This window comes from Salvelinus alpinus, chromosome 18 (genome assembly GCF_045679555.1).
Source record: "Salvelinus alpinus chromosome 18, SLU_Salpinus.1, whole genome shotgun sequence".
Lineage (NCBI taxonomy): Eukaryota > Metazoa > Chordata > Actinopteri > Salmoniformes > Salmonidae > Salvelinus > Salvelinus alpinus.
Window position 1 is genome coordinate 2685220 of NC_092103.1, and position 18990 is coordinate 2704209.

Sequence of the window (18990 nt, forward strand, 5' to 3'; positions counted from 1 at the left end):
TTTTTAAATATATATTTTCCCATAAATATGTATTAAATTATTCCCCAGAGTAAGAGTTATACTCTTCATTTCATAGCTTTCCTCTTGGTTGCACTGCTTCCAGCCCCAGGTTGAGATTTGGAGGGCTGGTCTTTATGTTAGATCTTTTATCCAATCATATTCAGCCATCATGTGTTGCCAGGGGTCTAAAATCTGCCCTCAGGCCTTCAGAATCAACAGTGCGGGCGCTTGTAGCTTAAAGTGAATGGAAATGAAAATTTAGTGTCAACCAATCAGCTTTAGAGTTGGCTATTGTACGCCTGCTGGCTGGCTCCAGTGTTACACAGGAGCCAGCTAGCAGACGTAGTGCGTGCACGTCTTTTGATTGGATTACCAATATTGAGAGGCAGGTCCTATGGGCAGGTCTATGCAGAACCTCAGAACTAGGAAACTGAATTTGATAAACGAATTAATTCGCGTACTACTAAGCTGTTTTTTCAACCCACAATGGCGGAAGGAGGAGAAGATATCGATTTGGTCGAGGATATAATTATAACGCCATTCTCAAGACGAACTTTTCAAGAAAAGTTAGACATTGTAAGGAGAGGTCGCCCGACGCCGATGCTACAAAGCCTGACACAGGCGGGAAAGGGGTTCGTTCGCCACTTTCAAAGTTCCAACTACGAGCGCTATCAATGGCTCACAGGCTCCGAGAAGCACTGCAAACTGTACTGCTGGGAATGCCTATTATTTGCAAGTGATCGATTTGGTGTTTGGAGCCACACTGGCTTTGCAAACTTGAGTTGTCTAACCAAGGCAGCAACGAGACACCAAAGTACGGCTGGGCACTTACAAGCAATGGTGCTTTTGAAAACTTTTGGGGACACCCGAGTGGATCTACAGCTCAACGAACAAGCGCGCAGGGCAACGGAGCTGCACAATGAAAAGGTGAAGAAAAATAGGGAAATATTGAAAAGACTCATTGATTGTGTCATGTTTTTGAAAATGTCAATTTTTGTCAATTTCAAGGTGACGCAACGCCTGGTTATACTGCGTTTCTGTCTAAATGTATAGTGTCTAGAGCCATGGCATCATAATGATGGTAATAAGAGGTCGATTAATTCGGGTGGGACTGTGTAGGACCTCACTGAAGGCCCAGGCCCCAGGCCCACGGCACGCCACTGAAGTAATGATAATAATAACAATGGAAACCATTGATGTCAAACAAAAAGTGCTAAGTCATTTTACCTTAAATCCGCTATAGATGTTCCTTAAAGTATTTGACATAGGGTATATATTTGACCCAAGTCTGAGGCTGCAGATACCTGTGGAGCTCCATTGTGGGAACCCTACAGGGAACCTCTTTATCATAACAACCATTAGAATCTTACCAGCATGGACCTTAAACTTCAATTTAGCACTTTACAGTAAAATGGGTTTCTCTGCTTCCCACAGAGAAACTTAACTCTTTCCTGAACATTCCACCTTAACTATCACTCCAAATCTACTTTTTGGACCTGGCCCAATTTTATCCTTGGGAAATCCGGTTGTAATTCTTTGAAAAATTGTTCTGGGGGGGGTGAGACGTCCAGACATCCCGGGACCCGCTGCTGCCTCCTCCACTTCCTCTGTCTGCCACTCAACATTATGGTTCATATTAGAGAGCTTATGCAAGGCTGAGTGCTAATGCTGCTCCTTATGGACAGAGAGCAGGCAGAGGATGGCGGAGGGAGCGCAGGGCACAGTGGGGCTTTGTGGGAGTGGAGGGGGCCATGGAGACAGAGAGAATGTGTTATGAGGAGAAGAGGAGGAAGAGAGGTGAAGAGGAGGGGGGATACCAAGTCAGTTGTACAACTGAATGCCTTCAACTGAAATCTGTCTTCCGCATTTAACCCAACCCCTCTGAATCAGAGCGGTGCGGGGGGCAGCCATAATCGACATCCACGTCTTCGGCGCCCGGGGTACAGTGGGTTAACTGCCTTGCTCAGGGGCAGATTGACAGATCTTTTAATTTTTACCTTGTCAGCTCAGGGATTCGATCCAGCAACCTTTCGGTTACTGGCCCAATGCTCAACCACTAGGTGGAGGGGGAGGTGTGGTATATTTTATTTTCAGTAGACAGAGTCTTTAAAACCATACCCAGTATTATACTCTTGACAAAATGGGGTTAGGCCATGGAGGAAAAAAAGTCTGAAATGTTTGCACGCATATGTGACAAACAAAACCAAAAGCCTCCCCGAAAATAATCTGCACATGGAGGCGATCTAAAACAATTACCGTTGGAGCACACAGACATTTCTCACAAATACCTAGGAAGTGTATTCTACATCCCCAATCTGGTATTGCTGGCGAAAAGAAAACAGAAAACCTACAAGTCAAGCAGTCAGAGCTGAGAAAACAACAGAGTTCTCTGAGTAGAGGTGAAGAGGTTGTCTTCTCAGGGCTAGAGCAACAGTGGACTTGACAGGAGAGGAGCAGGGCCATGGGGCCACAGGGGTAGGAGCATAGGAGAACATAGGGGATAAAAGTGTGAAGGAGAAGGCCAGAACGGGTGGAAGGAGTCCCAGTGAAAAGGGTAGCGTAGGGGGCAGCTGCCCTCTCCCTCCCGGGCTGGGGGGTCCCGTCACGTCAGAGCTGAATAGGTTTTGAGACCCTGACAGGCCAGAGGACCCAGAGGACCCAGGTCAGGGAGAGGATTAGCCTATGTGCCAGGGGGTCTCAGAAGGCTAGGGCCCCCCCATCACCCCCACTAACCCTCCTCTCAGCCCACCCCTAACCATTCCATGGTTTACCCCCAACCAGTCCAACATTCCAGCTCTCTCCCTCTCATCTCCATCCCACCCCCTGCTCACCCCTTCATAACTCACCCCCACTAGCCTGACCTCCCACCCCTCACCCTCTCATACATCCAACCTTGAAGCCAGGGAGGCCTCTACTCCCCCTTCCGTGCCCCATTTCAGGGGAAGGGCAGTGGGCTGAGTGTGGGAGGTCAGCCCTCTGTCTATGGAAACAGGCCTGGGGAGCCAGTGAACCATGACGATCCAGCAAACTAACCATGGGTCAATCAAAACACTCCAGCAGAAAAACCATGGGTCAACCACAACACTTCCGCCAACTTCAAAACATGTCAAAAGATCTGGGTGACCCCCAAACTGTTCTTCAACCACCCCTATCTAATCTCTGTGTGTGTGTGTGTGTGTGTGTGTGTGTGTGTGTGTGTGTGTGTGTGTGTGTGTGTGTGTGTGTGTGTGTGTGTGTGTGTGTGTGTGTGTGTGTGTGTGTGTGTGTGTGTGTGTGTGCGTGCGTGCGTGCGTGCGTGCGTGCGCGCGCGCGCGCGCGTGCATGCATGTGTGTTAGATTGACTCCTATGATGAGGAATCCTTTGCTGTGGGTTGACCTGGACCTTTCTCTCTGGGAATGACGTCAAACTCCTCTACCACAACAAAAGAGTAAGCCAACACTGCCCATCACCATGAAGATCCACCCAAGGCCATTAAATCCACCAAAACCATTGAAATGCACCAAGACCATAGACCAAAATGCACCACCAATAGACACTCACTCCTGACATTCTACCAGCTTCAGAGCTCCAACAGCAATTGCTGTGGCCACAATACCACTAAGTACACCAGTGCATGCGGAGGAACATTCCAATAACATCTTGTCATGAAGCATTTATAATGGATTAGTAAATAGTTTAGTCATAATGCATTAATCATTACTCCCTCATCTGTAAATGTTAATAAGCTAGTTATTCACACATTTATAACAACTTTAAAAGTATGTAATAATGATTCATGAGATCATTGATAAGATGTTTAATATAGGTCCTTATAAACCATTTACTAATAGTCATTAGTAAAGTATTTTTGTGGGGTCTAATCTAAAGCGAGGGCTATTTATACTTTATTTTGAATGGCCAGTGTTATTTCTCACAAAAATATTGGTACACATTCCAGCAGTACCTGAAGCTCCTTAATCGATGTCCGCGTTAATCGATGTCCGAAATCGAATTAACATAATAAAATCTGTCTGTTTAAGTTAGAAATGTCTGTTTTTTGCATGGGCTGTGTCTCATACCACCGCATCCGCCAATGTTGGCCTTTTGCATCTGTGGTGGAAGGTGGTAGAGCTACAGCGCTGTTTGTCAGACCAGGAGAAAAATCTGTCTTTTTACGAAAACGTAGCGTCTGAATGGTTTGGGCTACAAACTAATATGACCACTCTATGGAAAGACGAGGGTTCTCTGTTTTGCTCTCCGTTTTGCTTTTCTTGACGTTTTGCTTTACGACCCCCACAAGTGTCACAGGACTCATCTGAAGGTAATCCGGTACCGGGATGAAAAATGAATGGAAGGGAATGGGGCATTTACACGTCAAAGGTATACGAATAATTCCACTGTATTTTTTCCCTGACCTTTCTTATATCTCTCAGGTAAAGGACAGACACTTCACAACAAACTCATTTTGATTTCTTGTTCCATGTATGATCTTTTGTTACATGTATGAATCTGTTATTCAATGTGTTTCTAGGGGCTAATAGCACTAAGGCCAAATTCAATGTTTCATCAAATCATTTAGTTAATATTTTTTTGATACCTACAGGGGTCCTAAAAGTCAAAAATCAAATATCTAAAAAGTCCTTGGTATGACCATCTTAAAACAATTCCATATGTTAGCTTAGTAGAAAGCAATCCCGGACCCTTAGACCATAAGGGGATTTATTAAGGTTTCAAAATAGCCTGGAGCATATCAATGGTATAAGAATAAGCACACAGTACAGGATGTTTAAGGAAACATATTTTCACAAAAACTGTTGTTAAACAACTGTTGCAAGGACGTGAGGAAGAGTTGTAATGCCAATGTTTTGCCAATTTTGTCAACCTCGCGAACCAACGAATCATTAAACAGGGAGACGTAGCCTGCACCCAATAGCTGGCGGGACCAGACAGTTTTTCTCAAATGGATGTTTATCCTTTCATTACTACTGATATGTGATTGACATTTAGAGGTATTTGCAGATAGAAATATTATATGTATAAACTTTAAAAGCTTCCAGTGCTTCAGTATTTTAACCACATACAATTTTTTGGGGCTGCACTTTTACTGGTCTTTTAATGGTAGTAACTCTTTAAATGTAATTAGGATAGTTCAGCAAAATCAGGTATTCAGATATTTGTTTTCTTACTTCATAAGCAGTCTATGAACTGCTCGAAGGAGTGACTGCAATCCAGACTTTGGTTTTGGTAGAAAAGTTAAACAGTAATAAACAGTAATGTAAGCATTTTCGGAAGAAAAACATGACTTTACTCAGCATAGAGTGTGTATGAAGTTACCCATCACACTACTACAACAGTGTGACTGTTTTGGAATGAAATGTTTAATATATTTTCTTAAACATCCTCTGTATTGTGTGCTTATTGTTTAACCATTGACATGTTCCAGGGGCCATTTGAGACCTTGGATAGAGCAGGACTTGATGATGGAGCATCAGATACTGCTGGAATGTCCACCAATGACATGTCCATCTTTTTCTGAGAAATGACACTGGGCATTCAAAACATTTATAAAGTATTTATAAAGTATAAATACCCCTCACTTTAGATACTGGAAAAATACTTTACTAATTTATTAGTAACGGGTTTATAAGGATCTATAATCAACATCTTATGAGCGATCTTATGAAACATTATGACATACTTGAAAATGTGTTTATTAGTGTGTGAATAACTAGCTTACTAATATTTACAAATGAGGGAGTAATGATTAATACATGAATAAACGATTTACTAATCCTTTATAAATGCTTTATTACAAGGTGTTATTATGGTGTGCTACGCGAAGGCATACCCTCTCTATCTTGCATAACAGGCATACTCACCCTATCGTGTCTTATCATCCACTTTCCTTCTTATGTGAACCATGCTGACAGCATGATAGTGAAATTGCACAACACATGGCAACGCCACGGAGAGTGCTACCTTTATCTAGTCAGCACATTCCATGAAAGTAAAGCACAAAACTCTGCCACCGTGCACAGATAATGCCATCAACAAGACATCTGTTTTCCCCAGCAACTCCCCCAAAAAATGTGGCTAGCAATGAATGACCTTTGATTCGAGAAGTGGGTGTTGGGCAGTGGATTTGAAAGCATCAAACTGGTGGTGGCCCACCAACACGCCTGAGGGTGTTTGAAAAGAACACATTGAAACATCATGACATTTATCTTTATAGGAAACATTTTCACAGAGGTTTCTAATTTGAGATTTTAAAAGACATTTCTTCCGACCCCAAAATACATAAGATTTAACTGCGAAACATTTCTGAGATCGTCAAAATCGTCAAAAACACTTAATTCTACCGGTGCAAGTATCACTCCGCCCAGGACTGGACTGGCCAGAGAGCCAGAGAGGGGAGGTAGGCTGAGGCCCATCCCAGAGGGGAGATATAACGGAGCCCACAGCCCAGATCTCTGGTGCCTGGCTGGGGTAGACAGAGTATGGGCCAAGAAGACCACACCAGCTGCTCCTCTGGACACAGGCAGGAGGGCAGGCAGGCAGGGCCTAGGCTTAAATCAGCCTGCAGCTGCAGCGCTTGCCTCAGCATATTAACTTTGGCTCCGCTTCACCCCCTGACCAAGAACAACTTGGTGCAAAAATAAGATTTTTTTCCCCCCGACCCAGGGTCAGTGAGGAGATTGGGCTCAAGATCAGATTAATTTGCAGTGTGAAGAGATAATGCTTACTCTGCAATTTCTCACCCATTAAGCAGAGAACGCAGCAATCCTGGTGTATCATTAACCTACGTTAGGCCAATACAGTACAACCCACACAGTCAAGACATTCAAAGCTGCGTGTAACTGACAGTAAACCGCTAACCACCCCGGTCTGGTCCCTCACCTGTCAGTGTATCGCCTGGCAGGTTCGTTCAACACCACACCGTGGGGGGCATGGGAGAATGGTGGCTGGCGCAGCAGTCGGTGGCGGAGCGGCTTGCAGTGGCGGCACAGCAGGCAGTTGGGCTTAGACGCAAGCAGGGTAGCATCAATCTCCAGGTGCTGCTCCATGGTGAAGAACTGCACACCGTACACCTCCTCCTCCACGTCCAGCTTCAGCGTCAGTGGCGTATCACAGAACACGTTACTAGGGCCCAGCGAAAGGTTGTTTCCACTCACGGTCAGGAGCAGGATGTTGTGGATGGCGGGAAAGGCCGTCTCCTCGGGACTGAAGAAGGTGACCCACACAGTGAGGGAGTCGGGCACCAGTGGGTGGGGGAACTCTAGCTGGAGCATGCATCCCTGCAGTGGGCACTCGGACAGTCCCACGGCCCCCTGCTCGATGCCGGCGTTGGGGCTCCAGGTGCGCACGCTGGGCTCACACGCCTGCTCCACGTCTGGAGGTCCTGGGGGTCAAAAGGACAGAGGTACAGCAGATCAGACATAACATATAAACAACTATAAAGTAAATACACACTCAGACACAACCAACACAGAGAAAATGAAATACAATAGAAAACAAAGGTTAGGTAATTGCATTTGCAAACATGACCATGTGTGGTTGTTTGAATTCGTTTGTATGCAGGGAAGAGCTGCAGGTGCATGTCGAAAAAAAAAATATATAATGTGTATATAGAACAGTGGTCTGACTGACTACAAATGGCTGTTGCAGGTGAAGTATCAGGGCTGAATGAGCTGTTGGCTTTTCTCAGCAATTGACTACATGCGACAGACACAGGACTGAGTTCATTGTCAGTAAAGCAGGGGAGGCAGCAGACAAGCTGCCTGTGTTCCTCTTGAGAGAGGCCCTGCACAGGGTTCTCACTTCAGTGGCAGTCATTACAACACCAAACAGCGCTCCTCCAGCCATATTTGGAGTCCACAGCTACCTCGTATTATCCAGAGTGACGTATACCAACATTCATCAAGCGCTTTGAAAAGCCAGCGTTATGGAAGACACTGTGTTCTCCCTGTTTTCCTTTTGTGCACTTCCAAACTGGCAACCGACAAACCCATTTGCTAACCTCAATTCTGGGCACCGCACAAAATTCCAGTGTTTAATCAAGTGAGCACTGAATTCGGTTTCCAGGCCACATTATCTCAACACATTTATTATTGTAAGTGTGTGTGTGGCCAGAGTAGAGGTAACTTTGAAAAAAAGGAGAGAAAAGAAACTGAGGAACCGAGATACTCAGAGTTTTGCACCCAGCCTCTCTCTCTCATAATGTGCCCCTCACATTCTGTGGTGAGTTTTTCATTGACTTTTTGAGGAAAGGAGTTTTAGCCACTGAAAATATTTTGTAATGTCAGCTGTTATGATGGGCTGTCCTCCTGCTCTAGAACTCCTACTGCGGATACCAGAGGTTCCAGATTTACCATGAGACAGGATGGGGATGTCATCCATCATAAGATCATCTATAGAGTAAGTAAAAAAAATGCATAAAGATTATATGCAACCTTGGCAAGACCCATGTCTGTTTTTCAACACTGTAGAATTACCAGTACAGTAATTTTGAGTATTACAGATTTTATCCTTAAAATACAACCAAGACAGCACCTTTTCATTAGGGTTAAATCTACTCTCTGTTATAAAACAGCTCTGAACAGCACACATCCACCACTCGTGTTTGACCTAGCCTTGCCTCCCAGGTTGCTGAAAGGCTCTCAAGGTGTTCAGACAATCCAAACCTGGCCTTTGAATAGGAGGCCTTGCTTTCTCACTTGATTTGCTAATCCCATGGGGGTATTAACCTGTCTAGGAGATCGCTTGTTCTAGGAAAGGAGGAAAGAGACATTTGGAGGAATTCCAGCTTAATTGCAATAGGGTTGAATGTGTAGTGTTTCGCCCTCCGGCATCATGTGGGAATCAGACGGTGTGGAATTGTGGAGCGCTGGAAACAGGGGACTGGAATGAACTGGGATACGGATAGATAAACATAGAGGGATATGTCCGGGCATGCACTCTGCTTTCTAAGAATGGGGCCTACCTCTCCATCATACGTCACACTCTCTATAACACACACAACAGACTGACTGACTTGCACTGAAGTAACCATTGTCCTCAGAGGAGGCTGGTGGGAGGAGCAATAGGAGGACAGGCACATTTTAATGGCTGGAATGGAATTAATGGAACGGAGTGAAACACACAGCAGAATGACTGACTTGCACTTAAGTAACTCTCACTACTTGAATTCATGCCATGACCTCTAACTAGAGGGCATGAGAGGGACTACAATGGAAATATGGCTTGCTCACTTGTGTTTTGTCCCTTGAGAGTCTTACTGTGTCATCTGTGTGAACACATTCATAGCTGTATGACAGAATATATTTTTCAATTGATATATTAAATCAATCAAGCGATTCCTCATAGTCTAAAAGGCCAATAAACGTCAGTCAGTCATTCATTCCATCTCTCTGCATATGATATCTGCAGTCTAAACAGTTGGCGTGGGTGACAGGGGTGAGGGATGGAGAACGTGGCGGGAAGGGTGAGTGATGGGGAAAGCAGAAGGCCTGAAGGAGGAGTGGTGACTCTGACAGTCCGGCTCCTCTCCTCTCCCTCGCCTGGGGAGTTTGCAGATATTTCCTTCAGCACACATCCACCACTCCTCTCCTTCTTTTCCAGATCAACCTCGCTGGCCTCCACTCAACATCCCAATGTTGAAAAAAAACACAACCTTGTCCTGGCGCGCGGATGCTTTTATATAGTGAAACTCTTTTATAGGATATCGGAGGGAATTCCTGTGACATTATACAATGAAATGAACCGGAACGCTGAATTGGAACGCTCTGGGTTCAAGGTTCCACTGTGATTCATTATTGCTAAGAGTTTTGCCAAGAAGCCAAACAAGAGAAACAAGCAATGTCATTAAGACATTCTGAAATAGTGAGTAGCTTTTGGAACATTTGGAGCATTGCAGCAGTAAAACCATTGTTGGATTTGAAAAGATACTACTGAAGGATTGGACAGTTTTGGAGATGGAACAGGTCATCCGTCAATGCAATCGGGCATGCGGCAGGGGAGTCTTTTCCAATATTTTGCGTCATACACAATGCAACAAGGTCCTGGCCAAGATTCTGGCTGATCTGTCATTTGTATTGTATTTCCTTAAGGGAGCATCCCTTAAGCTGAGGTAGCGCACGTCAGGATTGATATTCTCCAGAATAAGTGTGTTTGTGAGTATGTGAGCGTACAGTACATGCATGACTGTGGATGTCTCTGTAAGTCTCTGTGTGCATCCATGTCTCTATCCAATCCCTCTCCATCACCAAATCATTATCTCATGACTATCATTGAAGTGCTAGTGGAGATAAAGCAGGGGAAGCTGTTCTTTCTCTTCAGGTACTTTGTGTCTGAACCCTGTCGTCCTGAGTCCCTGCAGTGCAGCCCTGACAGCAATGGAGTAGAGCCCAGTGAGTGTTGTTCTCCCAGACAGACAGAGAGAGCACACATACTCACCACACACACACACACACACACAGCATCACATAATGCAGTGAGGCTTGACACTGCCCCGCCTACAAAGGAGGCCGCTGTTAATGAAAGCATGGCCCGACATCTGGGCCAGTCAGACAGGAACACTTGGCGATGCGCGGCTTGGTGCAGCAAGCACATATACACATAAATATGCACACAGTAACATGCCATGTGTGCACACACACAGACAATTTACAAGGCCCTCATTGAATAAACTCGCTCCACACACACAAACACACACACAAACACACACACACACACACGCACACACACACACACACACACATGACTTTGCATACACACATCTCAGATCCTTCACGTCCATCCACACACACTCCTGGTTCCAATCAGCTGCAGGATCCTCCTCGTGAATGTCACAAACCACATGCAATTCTCTTAACTATCTTGGGTGGTTTCCACATGGTTTCTTCCCTCTTTTTTCATCCTCTGGTTTCTCTTCCCCCAGCCATATTTCTCCTGGGTCTAGAGCAGTAAAGATTTACGAGGGGTGCTCCAGCTCTCTCTCTGACCACGCCAGGGTTTCCTAGCTACAGAAGTGTTGGAACACGAGCCATGGGACTGACAGGTGTCAGGCGTGTTACAGACACACACGCACAAACGCACACATATAAGCCTGTACACGCCTATTCACACACACAAACACATGCCTGGACATGCCCACTGTCCATTGCACGCACGCACACACACACACACACACACACACACACACACACACACACACACACACACACGCACACACGCACACGCACACACGCACACACGCACACGCACACACGCACACGCACACACGCACACGCACACACACACACAAATACATATTCATCCTCTCAGCCACCCATTCAACTACAAACTACACATATACACACTACGCTAACACATGCCCACATACACAGACTCATGGCATTGGCATTCTGCATGCTTGCATCGTCGGGATGTCTGTGGGTGGCGGTTACTTGACTGTCATAAGCTGCCATAGAGACAACACACACACACACACACACACACAAGAATGCAGCTGTTAGCAGCCTGTGATGGACTAGCATTGGTGTGTAAACAGGGGAGTGGGAATCTGCTGCTTGCTAACAGGGAGCACTTCCAAACAGTGAGGTTAACACACAGTGCCGCAGACAAGCCCAGACTTGCCTCTCACACACACACTGTAGCCTGTGTGGAGCAAGGACCATGCAAACAGACACACACACAGACATGTGCGCAAGCGTGCGCATGCACATACACACACACACACATGCACATAGACAAAGCACTAATGGCAGTCTGATCCCCAGCCCAATGAGTCACTGGGTTCATTATTAGCCATGTGCTGTCGGACAGCTGCCAAATTGATCAGATCTCACTGGATTCTACTGACCCTGAAAGACCTGGGAATAACAATGGAATAACTTTGAAGCTTGGGAAACTGTACCATCTTGGCATCTCTATCAACATACCAACACAGTAGGGATAATCTATTCCCTTTCAGTTTATTTCTTATCAGAAGACCTTGGACAGAGTTTTAATACCTCTGCATCTCCATATCTAGACTAGACTGAATAGACTGATGTACAGATATTATCAGCTGTGTATTTAGCCATCAAACTTCCTTTAGATGCAGAATGGCATAATAATGGCGGATATACTGACACACTGATACATACATTAAAACACACTCCAACACACTCCGAACAATGCTTAATACTGCAGATGCCAGAGCCAGCTAGCGGTCAGAGGTGCACAGCTGTGCAGACTATTTATAAAGACCAAATTCCACCTCCTTAATGCTGGTCCCTCTACAGTTGTTCTAAAATCCTCTGCAAGAGCTGAAGGAGAGAGGGGAAGAAAAACGCATCCTATTTCGGGAATTCTGTTGATTTAAGCTTTCACTGTCCTCACTTTCCCTGATAACAAATGGGAGAAATTATGTCACGGACATGATCCATGGAGAGCTCTTCCCAGTTCCCACCATGCCTGTCGCTGTGAGCCCACGTTTGGTATTTTTGGGATACGGAATCTCCATTCCGTTGGGAACACTGGCTCAACTTTGACTCCCTCTGCGTCCCTCAACTCGTGTCAAGGGCCATGACTCAGATGAATCATTTGCATGCTTGGGGCTTGACTCAGCGACCAAATGATTTGCATGTTTGAGAGTTGACACAGAAGCCAAATTGAGCCTCATACTGGCCTAGTGAGAGTGAGAGTTCCTGATGTGGTGAAGATGCTATCAGTAAGAGAAAGAGGAGGGAAGAAGTTCAGGTGTGTTATTGACAGGGTGGGGATACAAGGCAGGGGGGGTGGTTTACAGTAGCTACTGTATGTACTGCATGTTCTGGGGTAGGGTGGTTAGAATCTAAGAGAGTAAAAGTAAATTAATGGGTAAAGTGAGTAGGAGAAGTGCACTGAGCTTTGAAGGTTACAGAGGTTTCCGTGGTGAGACAGAGTGGTGAGGAGTGCTTTCAGTCAGTTTGTCAGTTGGTCAGTCAGTCAGTCAGTCAGTCAGTCAGTCAGTCAGTCAGTCAGTCAGTCGTGTGGTAATAAATAAGCCAGGAGAGAACTGTCTTACCTTCGGCCTCGCGGGGGCTCCAGTGTCCAGAGGGGGCGCAGGGTCGGGGGGACGAGGAGTTAGATGCGTACTGCAGCAGGACCCGGCCCTCTGTGCATTTATCACACACTGATCCCACATCTCTAGGAAACCAACAGACAGGCACAGCAACCAACTTAGATACAGTTTATAAAACACACTTACTAAGACACAGTCTAATTGGACTGGTACTCATTTGAATACAGGCCAATAGACAGGTACTCATTTTGATGCAATCGAAACAGACAGTCAACCCAAAATATCTCCAGTACTCTGCAGAGTGGAAGTAAATACTAAAGACCCTGACTGTGCTGCTTGCCCCATTCGTCCAGCTCATTTCACCTGTCGTAGAAGTGGCCGGAGATAGGCGGGAACCACTCCAGGGTAATGGCGTCATGCTCCTGCCCCACCACTTGGGGCGCCATGGGCACAGGGGGTGGTTTGGATGTGGGCTGCCATGTCTGGTAGATCAGGTCCAGGTAGCAGTGCATCCGGGCCACTTGGTTGGGGGTGAAAGAGTCTGTACAGTCGTCATCTATGTGGAAGAGATGATCAGAAACAGTTCAATATGATGTAGATTATGTATTCATGGGATTGAAGTAGGATATACAATTCATTATATTTTATAGCAGAATACAGGTTAATAGGTTGAATTAGCCAATAGAGGATGGTTAGGGAATGCCTGAGAAGTAATGTACATATACTGTATACGTACAGAAGGAAGAAAAACAGGGCCCGGATCTACAGTCTGTAGCAATGTTATTAAGGGAAGCAATATTCATACAGTCTCCACAGGTCAGTAACCTGAATTTACCCAGGGGGTTTTTCCAATGCAATGTCTACATTCCACACCTGCTAAGGCACACACACAGATGTAGGATTTGAGGTTTAGAAAGGCATCTCAAGTTTGTAATTTCCACTTAGAAATTTCACACATGATTTTCCCTTATGAAAAATGCATCAACCACTTCAAAAATATCCATTCATTATTTTCTGTTGATGCAGGATTATTTTCCTGGTGTAGGAGACTGGCTCAAATTAAGATCCTACATCTTTATGTGACACTCGGGGTCAGCATACTGTATGGTAGGACATTCCTATGTTATGTGAGTTTATTTCTAAAGTGATGGGACTGCGGCGTGTGATGGATTATCGGACCATCGGCACATGTGTGTATGATGTATCTGAGTGTGTACGCATGTGTCTGTGCCTGTTTATGCGTGTCAGAAAGTATGCACGTGTTTGTATGTCGTTTTATGTTTTTTTATTTGTCTGTGCGTGCATGCGTGTGTGTATGCGCGCGTGTGTGTGTCTGTATGTTAGCAATCTCACCTGCATAGCTCATGTAGTTGTTGTACGGTGTGTGTGTGAAGTGGCGACGCTCGCAGGTGTCGTTGCCAGGCTCAGGGTCTCTGCAGTACTTGTACTTGGGTGTGGGATTAGTGTCTTCACACAGATCTCCTGTCTCCAACGAGGGCTCAGTCTCCAGACACGCATCGTTACACGACTCAATCTCAGAGATCCCCCGGAACACGTGGTACAGCCCGAGACTGTGGCCGATCTCATGGATCATGGTGTGGGTGTGACCAAATGTGCCGTAGAAGGAGGGGTTCAAAACAATACCACCTATGAATGGAGAGCAGACACAGACAAACACCTATTCACACTAGAAAGTACTGGAAGCTGGAGTAGGATTGAGATAATGCATTATTCATCGACCCACACAGCTTCATTATCACCTTCCTCCCTGTCAGAGCGGAGGTAGAGATGGCGAGAATGCTCGGGGCTCACACTGTAATTACTCCTAATCAACAACGGGGGCTGTTGAGAAGGAGGAGTGTGTGTGTGTGTCTGGAGTGTGTGTGTGTGTCTGTCTTTACCCAAATGTGTTAGGGCTTCTTTGTCCCACGGCCAAGTGGCGACACCGGCCAGATCTTCATCAGACGAGTTGGCAAAGAAGACGTTCAGGTGAGTGGAGCCATCCAGATTCAGGATCTCTTTCAGCTCCTTTACATCCAAATAGGCTCTGGAGACCAGAGAGAGAGAGACAGCGGGAGAGGGGGGGGGGAGAGAGAGCGAGAGGGAGAGAGAGAGATTTAAATAAATGTAGGAACAAGAGCCAGTTAATTTCACATCACAATAGTTAGTAGAGCAAAGATATTTCACCAAAAAGTTGATCATTTCAGACAAAAGACCGTTAAGAAGAGAGGTAGCGAAATCATTTCAGAATAGAAAAGTCCTGGAGCTTAGACAGGCAGATTGAGACAGAATGTAGGCTGGGAGTCAAGAGACCAGTGGGGCAGGTCTGAATGAGATGTGTTTACTGTGCTTGGCTAATACTATGCTAGAAGTGGACAGGGAATAAATGAGAACACATAGTCCAACACCATGAAACTGTCAGTCCCCTTCCTTCTGCCCATGTCAAAAGCCCTTATCCAATAGCCAAACTGGTGGTCTTGGCAAATCCTATTGACAAGATCAGTGAATTCTTGGATGAGAGACATATATGTTACAAATTTGAGTTTCTTTAGTTGATATTTGTCAGCGGTCTTGCGAAGAGAGACAGTTGTGTTATACACACAGGGCAACTGGAGGTGAACTTGAAAGGCCACCAGAAAACTGAAGGGGGAGACGACGGCAGAAAACTGACCTGTTATATTTTATGTAATTACATCGATGATTAATTAAAGAGAGCCCTAGCTGCTTCAAATTACTAGTAAAGCAAAGCGAAGGAGAGATCTCAGACTCAGTTTGGGAGAGAATCCGTAAGTGGGGAAGGAGGACAACCGAGCACAAGGGTGAAGTGGGCAGCCATAAACATGCTGACAAATGAGGACATCGTAAAACGAAGAAGAAGAAATAAAAGTTGCCGTAAAAACCTCCTTAGTGGATAAAATATAGACTAACCTACCACCCTCTGCGCTGCGAAGTGGACGACAGTGGGGTGCCATGCAGCATAATTGGAGTGAATGGTCGTGGCAGGTAACATGTCAGGACATGGTTGGTTAAGCGTTGGGACAGAATAATGAAGAGGGTGAGCCAAGCCAAGTAGTGCAGACAAGGGACATGTCAGAACATGGTTGGTTAAGCGTTGGGACAGAATAATGAAGAGGGTGAGCCAAGCCAAGTAGTGCAGACAAGGCACATGTCAGGACATGGTTGGTTAAGCGTTGGGACAGAATAATGAAGAGGGTGAGCCAAGCCAAGTAGTGCAGACAAGGGACATGTCAGGACATGGTTGGTTAAGTGTTGGGACAGAATAATGCAGAGGGTGAGCCAAGCCAAGTAGTGCAGACAAGGGACATGTCAGGACATGGTTGGTTAAGTGTTGGGACAGAATAATGCAGAGGGTGAGCCAAGCCAAGTGGTGCAGACAAGGGACATGTGAGGACATGGTTGGTTAAGTGTTGGGACAGAATAATGAAGAGGATGAGCCAAGTGGTGCAGACAGGGGACATGTCGTTATTGCTGTTAGTTGCTAGAGTTAAACCCCTGCTACTATTGATCTGGGTCTTCTAGATTGATTTCCCTCCGCTCCTTCAGAGAAATAAGTCCAGACCAGTAGGTGAGGAAGGATAAGGATGCTGTATAGGTTTAGTTCCTGGGACGGGGTCTGGGCCAGGTGTGTTTGGAATAAGAGACGGCATAGTGGAAAAGTCCTGCTCGGCCTGTGGGAAACCGGAGGCGCGCACAGGGACCAGGCCTACAGAGAGCACATGATATTAGGTCCTTCTTCCTAATAATTTCAGGAATTTCATTATTTCCTCTGAAAATATTTGTCCGGCTTTTTGGCCGTGCATGAGGGGAAAAAAGGGTCAGGGGGGTTTAATGGCGAGATGAGTAAATCAACAACAGATAAAAGCAGTACTATTGTAGGTCAGAACCCATCTAAACTGAGTTCAATTAAGTCTAATGTATTGGCTCTGTGACAACAACACAACACACATCAGATGTGGACTGGATGGACGGATGCAGGCGTTAGCATGACTGCATGAAAACAGGCCCGGCTGCAAATGTGTCTGTCAGGGTGCATGGGATTTGCACTCTTCTGTGTGTATACATGTGATCAGCTTTGTATGAAAGTAATTGACTGCTTGATGTTGTGGGAGGCTGTTGAAAAAGGGGGAGAGAGCAGTGCCTGTCTGACCAGTGGCCTGTATTCATGGATGCCAAGGGAAGCCAGGTTTCGTCAAATATTTGACCAATAAAAAAATATGAATTATAAAATAATTTATCTTTCGTCTCTCTGTGTTTTCATAATTTTATGTAAATACGCAAGTGGCTGAATCTTACCGGAGATATCATCAGAGCGAGGGAAACAGCGTCTCTTAGTATGTGTAGCCCATGTATCTGATACTGTGGAGCAAAAGAGTATGACGTTGTCGCCGTAGCATTTCATTGATTGATGCCAGCAAGAATTTGGACTCCATTGATGCATTCTTTAAATAAAAGATCTAGGCAATAAGCGTTGAGCTGAGCTCAACTTTGGGTTGTCCTGGTGCAGCAAAACGCCCCCCAAGGGAGGCCAGTTTGGATTTGGATTCACACAATCAAATCACATCCAAAGCAAAATGTCATTTTCAGAAAAACGTGTCTGTTTCTGATTTGCTTGTGTTGATGTCCTGCAGTAGCTAGCTTGCTAAATCGGTCCTTTTCTAAGCCATGGATGGAGATGTGGATTTGGACTTAATTCTCTCTACAGGCAATGATTATGTCAGCGATTCTGATTTAATCATAAATTAATATGGTGTGCCACTGGCCTGAGAGATTGAAGTTCAATATGTAGCCTAGATGTAGCCTAGTAGGCTCATGTTACTAGCTAGCTAACTTAGCTGGTTCATTGTTGCCCATGCGAGAAAGTTAGGCTAGCAAGCATTTTAGCTACAGTGGCTTGTGAAAGTTTTCACCCCCCTTGGCATTTTTCCTATTTTGTTGCTTTACAACCTGGAATTAAAATGTATTTTGGGGGGGTTTGTATCATTCGATTTACACAACATGCCTACCACTTTGAAGATGCAAAATATATTTTTGGGTGAAACAAACAAGAAATAAAATAAAACACTGAAAACTTGAGCGTGCATAACTATTCAACCCCATAAAGTCAATACTTTGTAGAGACACCTTTTCCAGGAATTACATCTGCAAGTCTCTTGGGGTATGTCTCTATACGCTTTGGCACATCTAGCCACTGGGATTTTTGCCCATTCTTCAAGGCAAAACTGCTCCAGCTCCTTCAAGTTGGATGGGTTCCGCTGGTGTACAGCAATCTTTAAGTCATACCACAGATTCTCAATTGGATTGAGGTCTGGGCTTTGACTAGGCCATTCCAAGACATTTAAATGTTTCCCCTAAAACCACTCGAGTGTTGTTTTAGCAGTATGCTTAGGGTCATTGTCCTGCTGGAAGGTGAACCTCCATCCCAGTCTCAAATCTCTGGAAGACTGAAACAGCTTTCCTTCAAGTATTTCCCTGTATTTAGCGCCATCCATCATTCCTTCAATTCTGATCAGTTTCCCAGTCCCTGCCGATGAAAAATATCCCTACAGCATGATGCTGCCACCACCATGCTTCACTGTGAGGATGGTGTTCTCAGGGTGATGAGAAGTGTTGGATTTGTGCCAGACATAGCGTTTTCCTTGATGGCCAAAAAGCTCAATTTTAGGCTCATCTGACCGGAGTACATTCTTCCATATGTTTGGGGAGTCTCCCAAATACCTTTTGGTGAACAACAAACATGTTTGCTTATTTTTTTCTGGACACTCTTCTGTAAAGCTCAGCTCTGTGGAGTGTTCGGCTTAAAGTGGTCCTATGCACAGATACTCCAATTTCTGCTGTGGAGCTTTGCAGCTCCTTCAGGGTTATCTTTGGTCTCTTTGTTGCCTCTCTAATTAATGCCCTCTTTGCCTTGTCCGTGAGTTTTGGTGGGCGGCCATCTCTTGGCAGG

The 18990-nt window shown here is 45.3% G+C and overlaps 1 protein-coding gene across 1 annotated transcript in view; it reads right to left on the minus strand.

Moving 5' to 3' along the window:
- Positions 1 to 18990, minus strand: part of LOC139544610 (pappalysin-1-like) — a 96355-nt gene that overhangs the window by 57720 nt on the left and 19645 nt on the right. Inside the window, exons 3-7 of the mRNA XM_071351938.1 lie at positions 14927 to 15072; positions 14379 to 14672; positions 13389 to 13581; positions 13029 to 13150; positions 6878 to 7379 (exon numbers count right to left, since the gene is read on the minus strand). Of these exons, the coding sequence (XP_071208039.1) occupies positions 6878 to 7379; positions 13029 to 13150; positions 13389 to 13581; positions 14379 to 14672; positions 14927 to 15072 (1257 nt within the window). The remainder of the gene's footprint in view (positions 1 to 6877; positions 7380 to 13028; positions 13151 to 13388; positions 13582 to 14378; positions 14673 to 14926; positions 15073 to 18990) is intronic.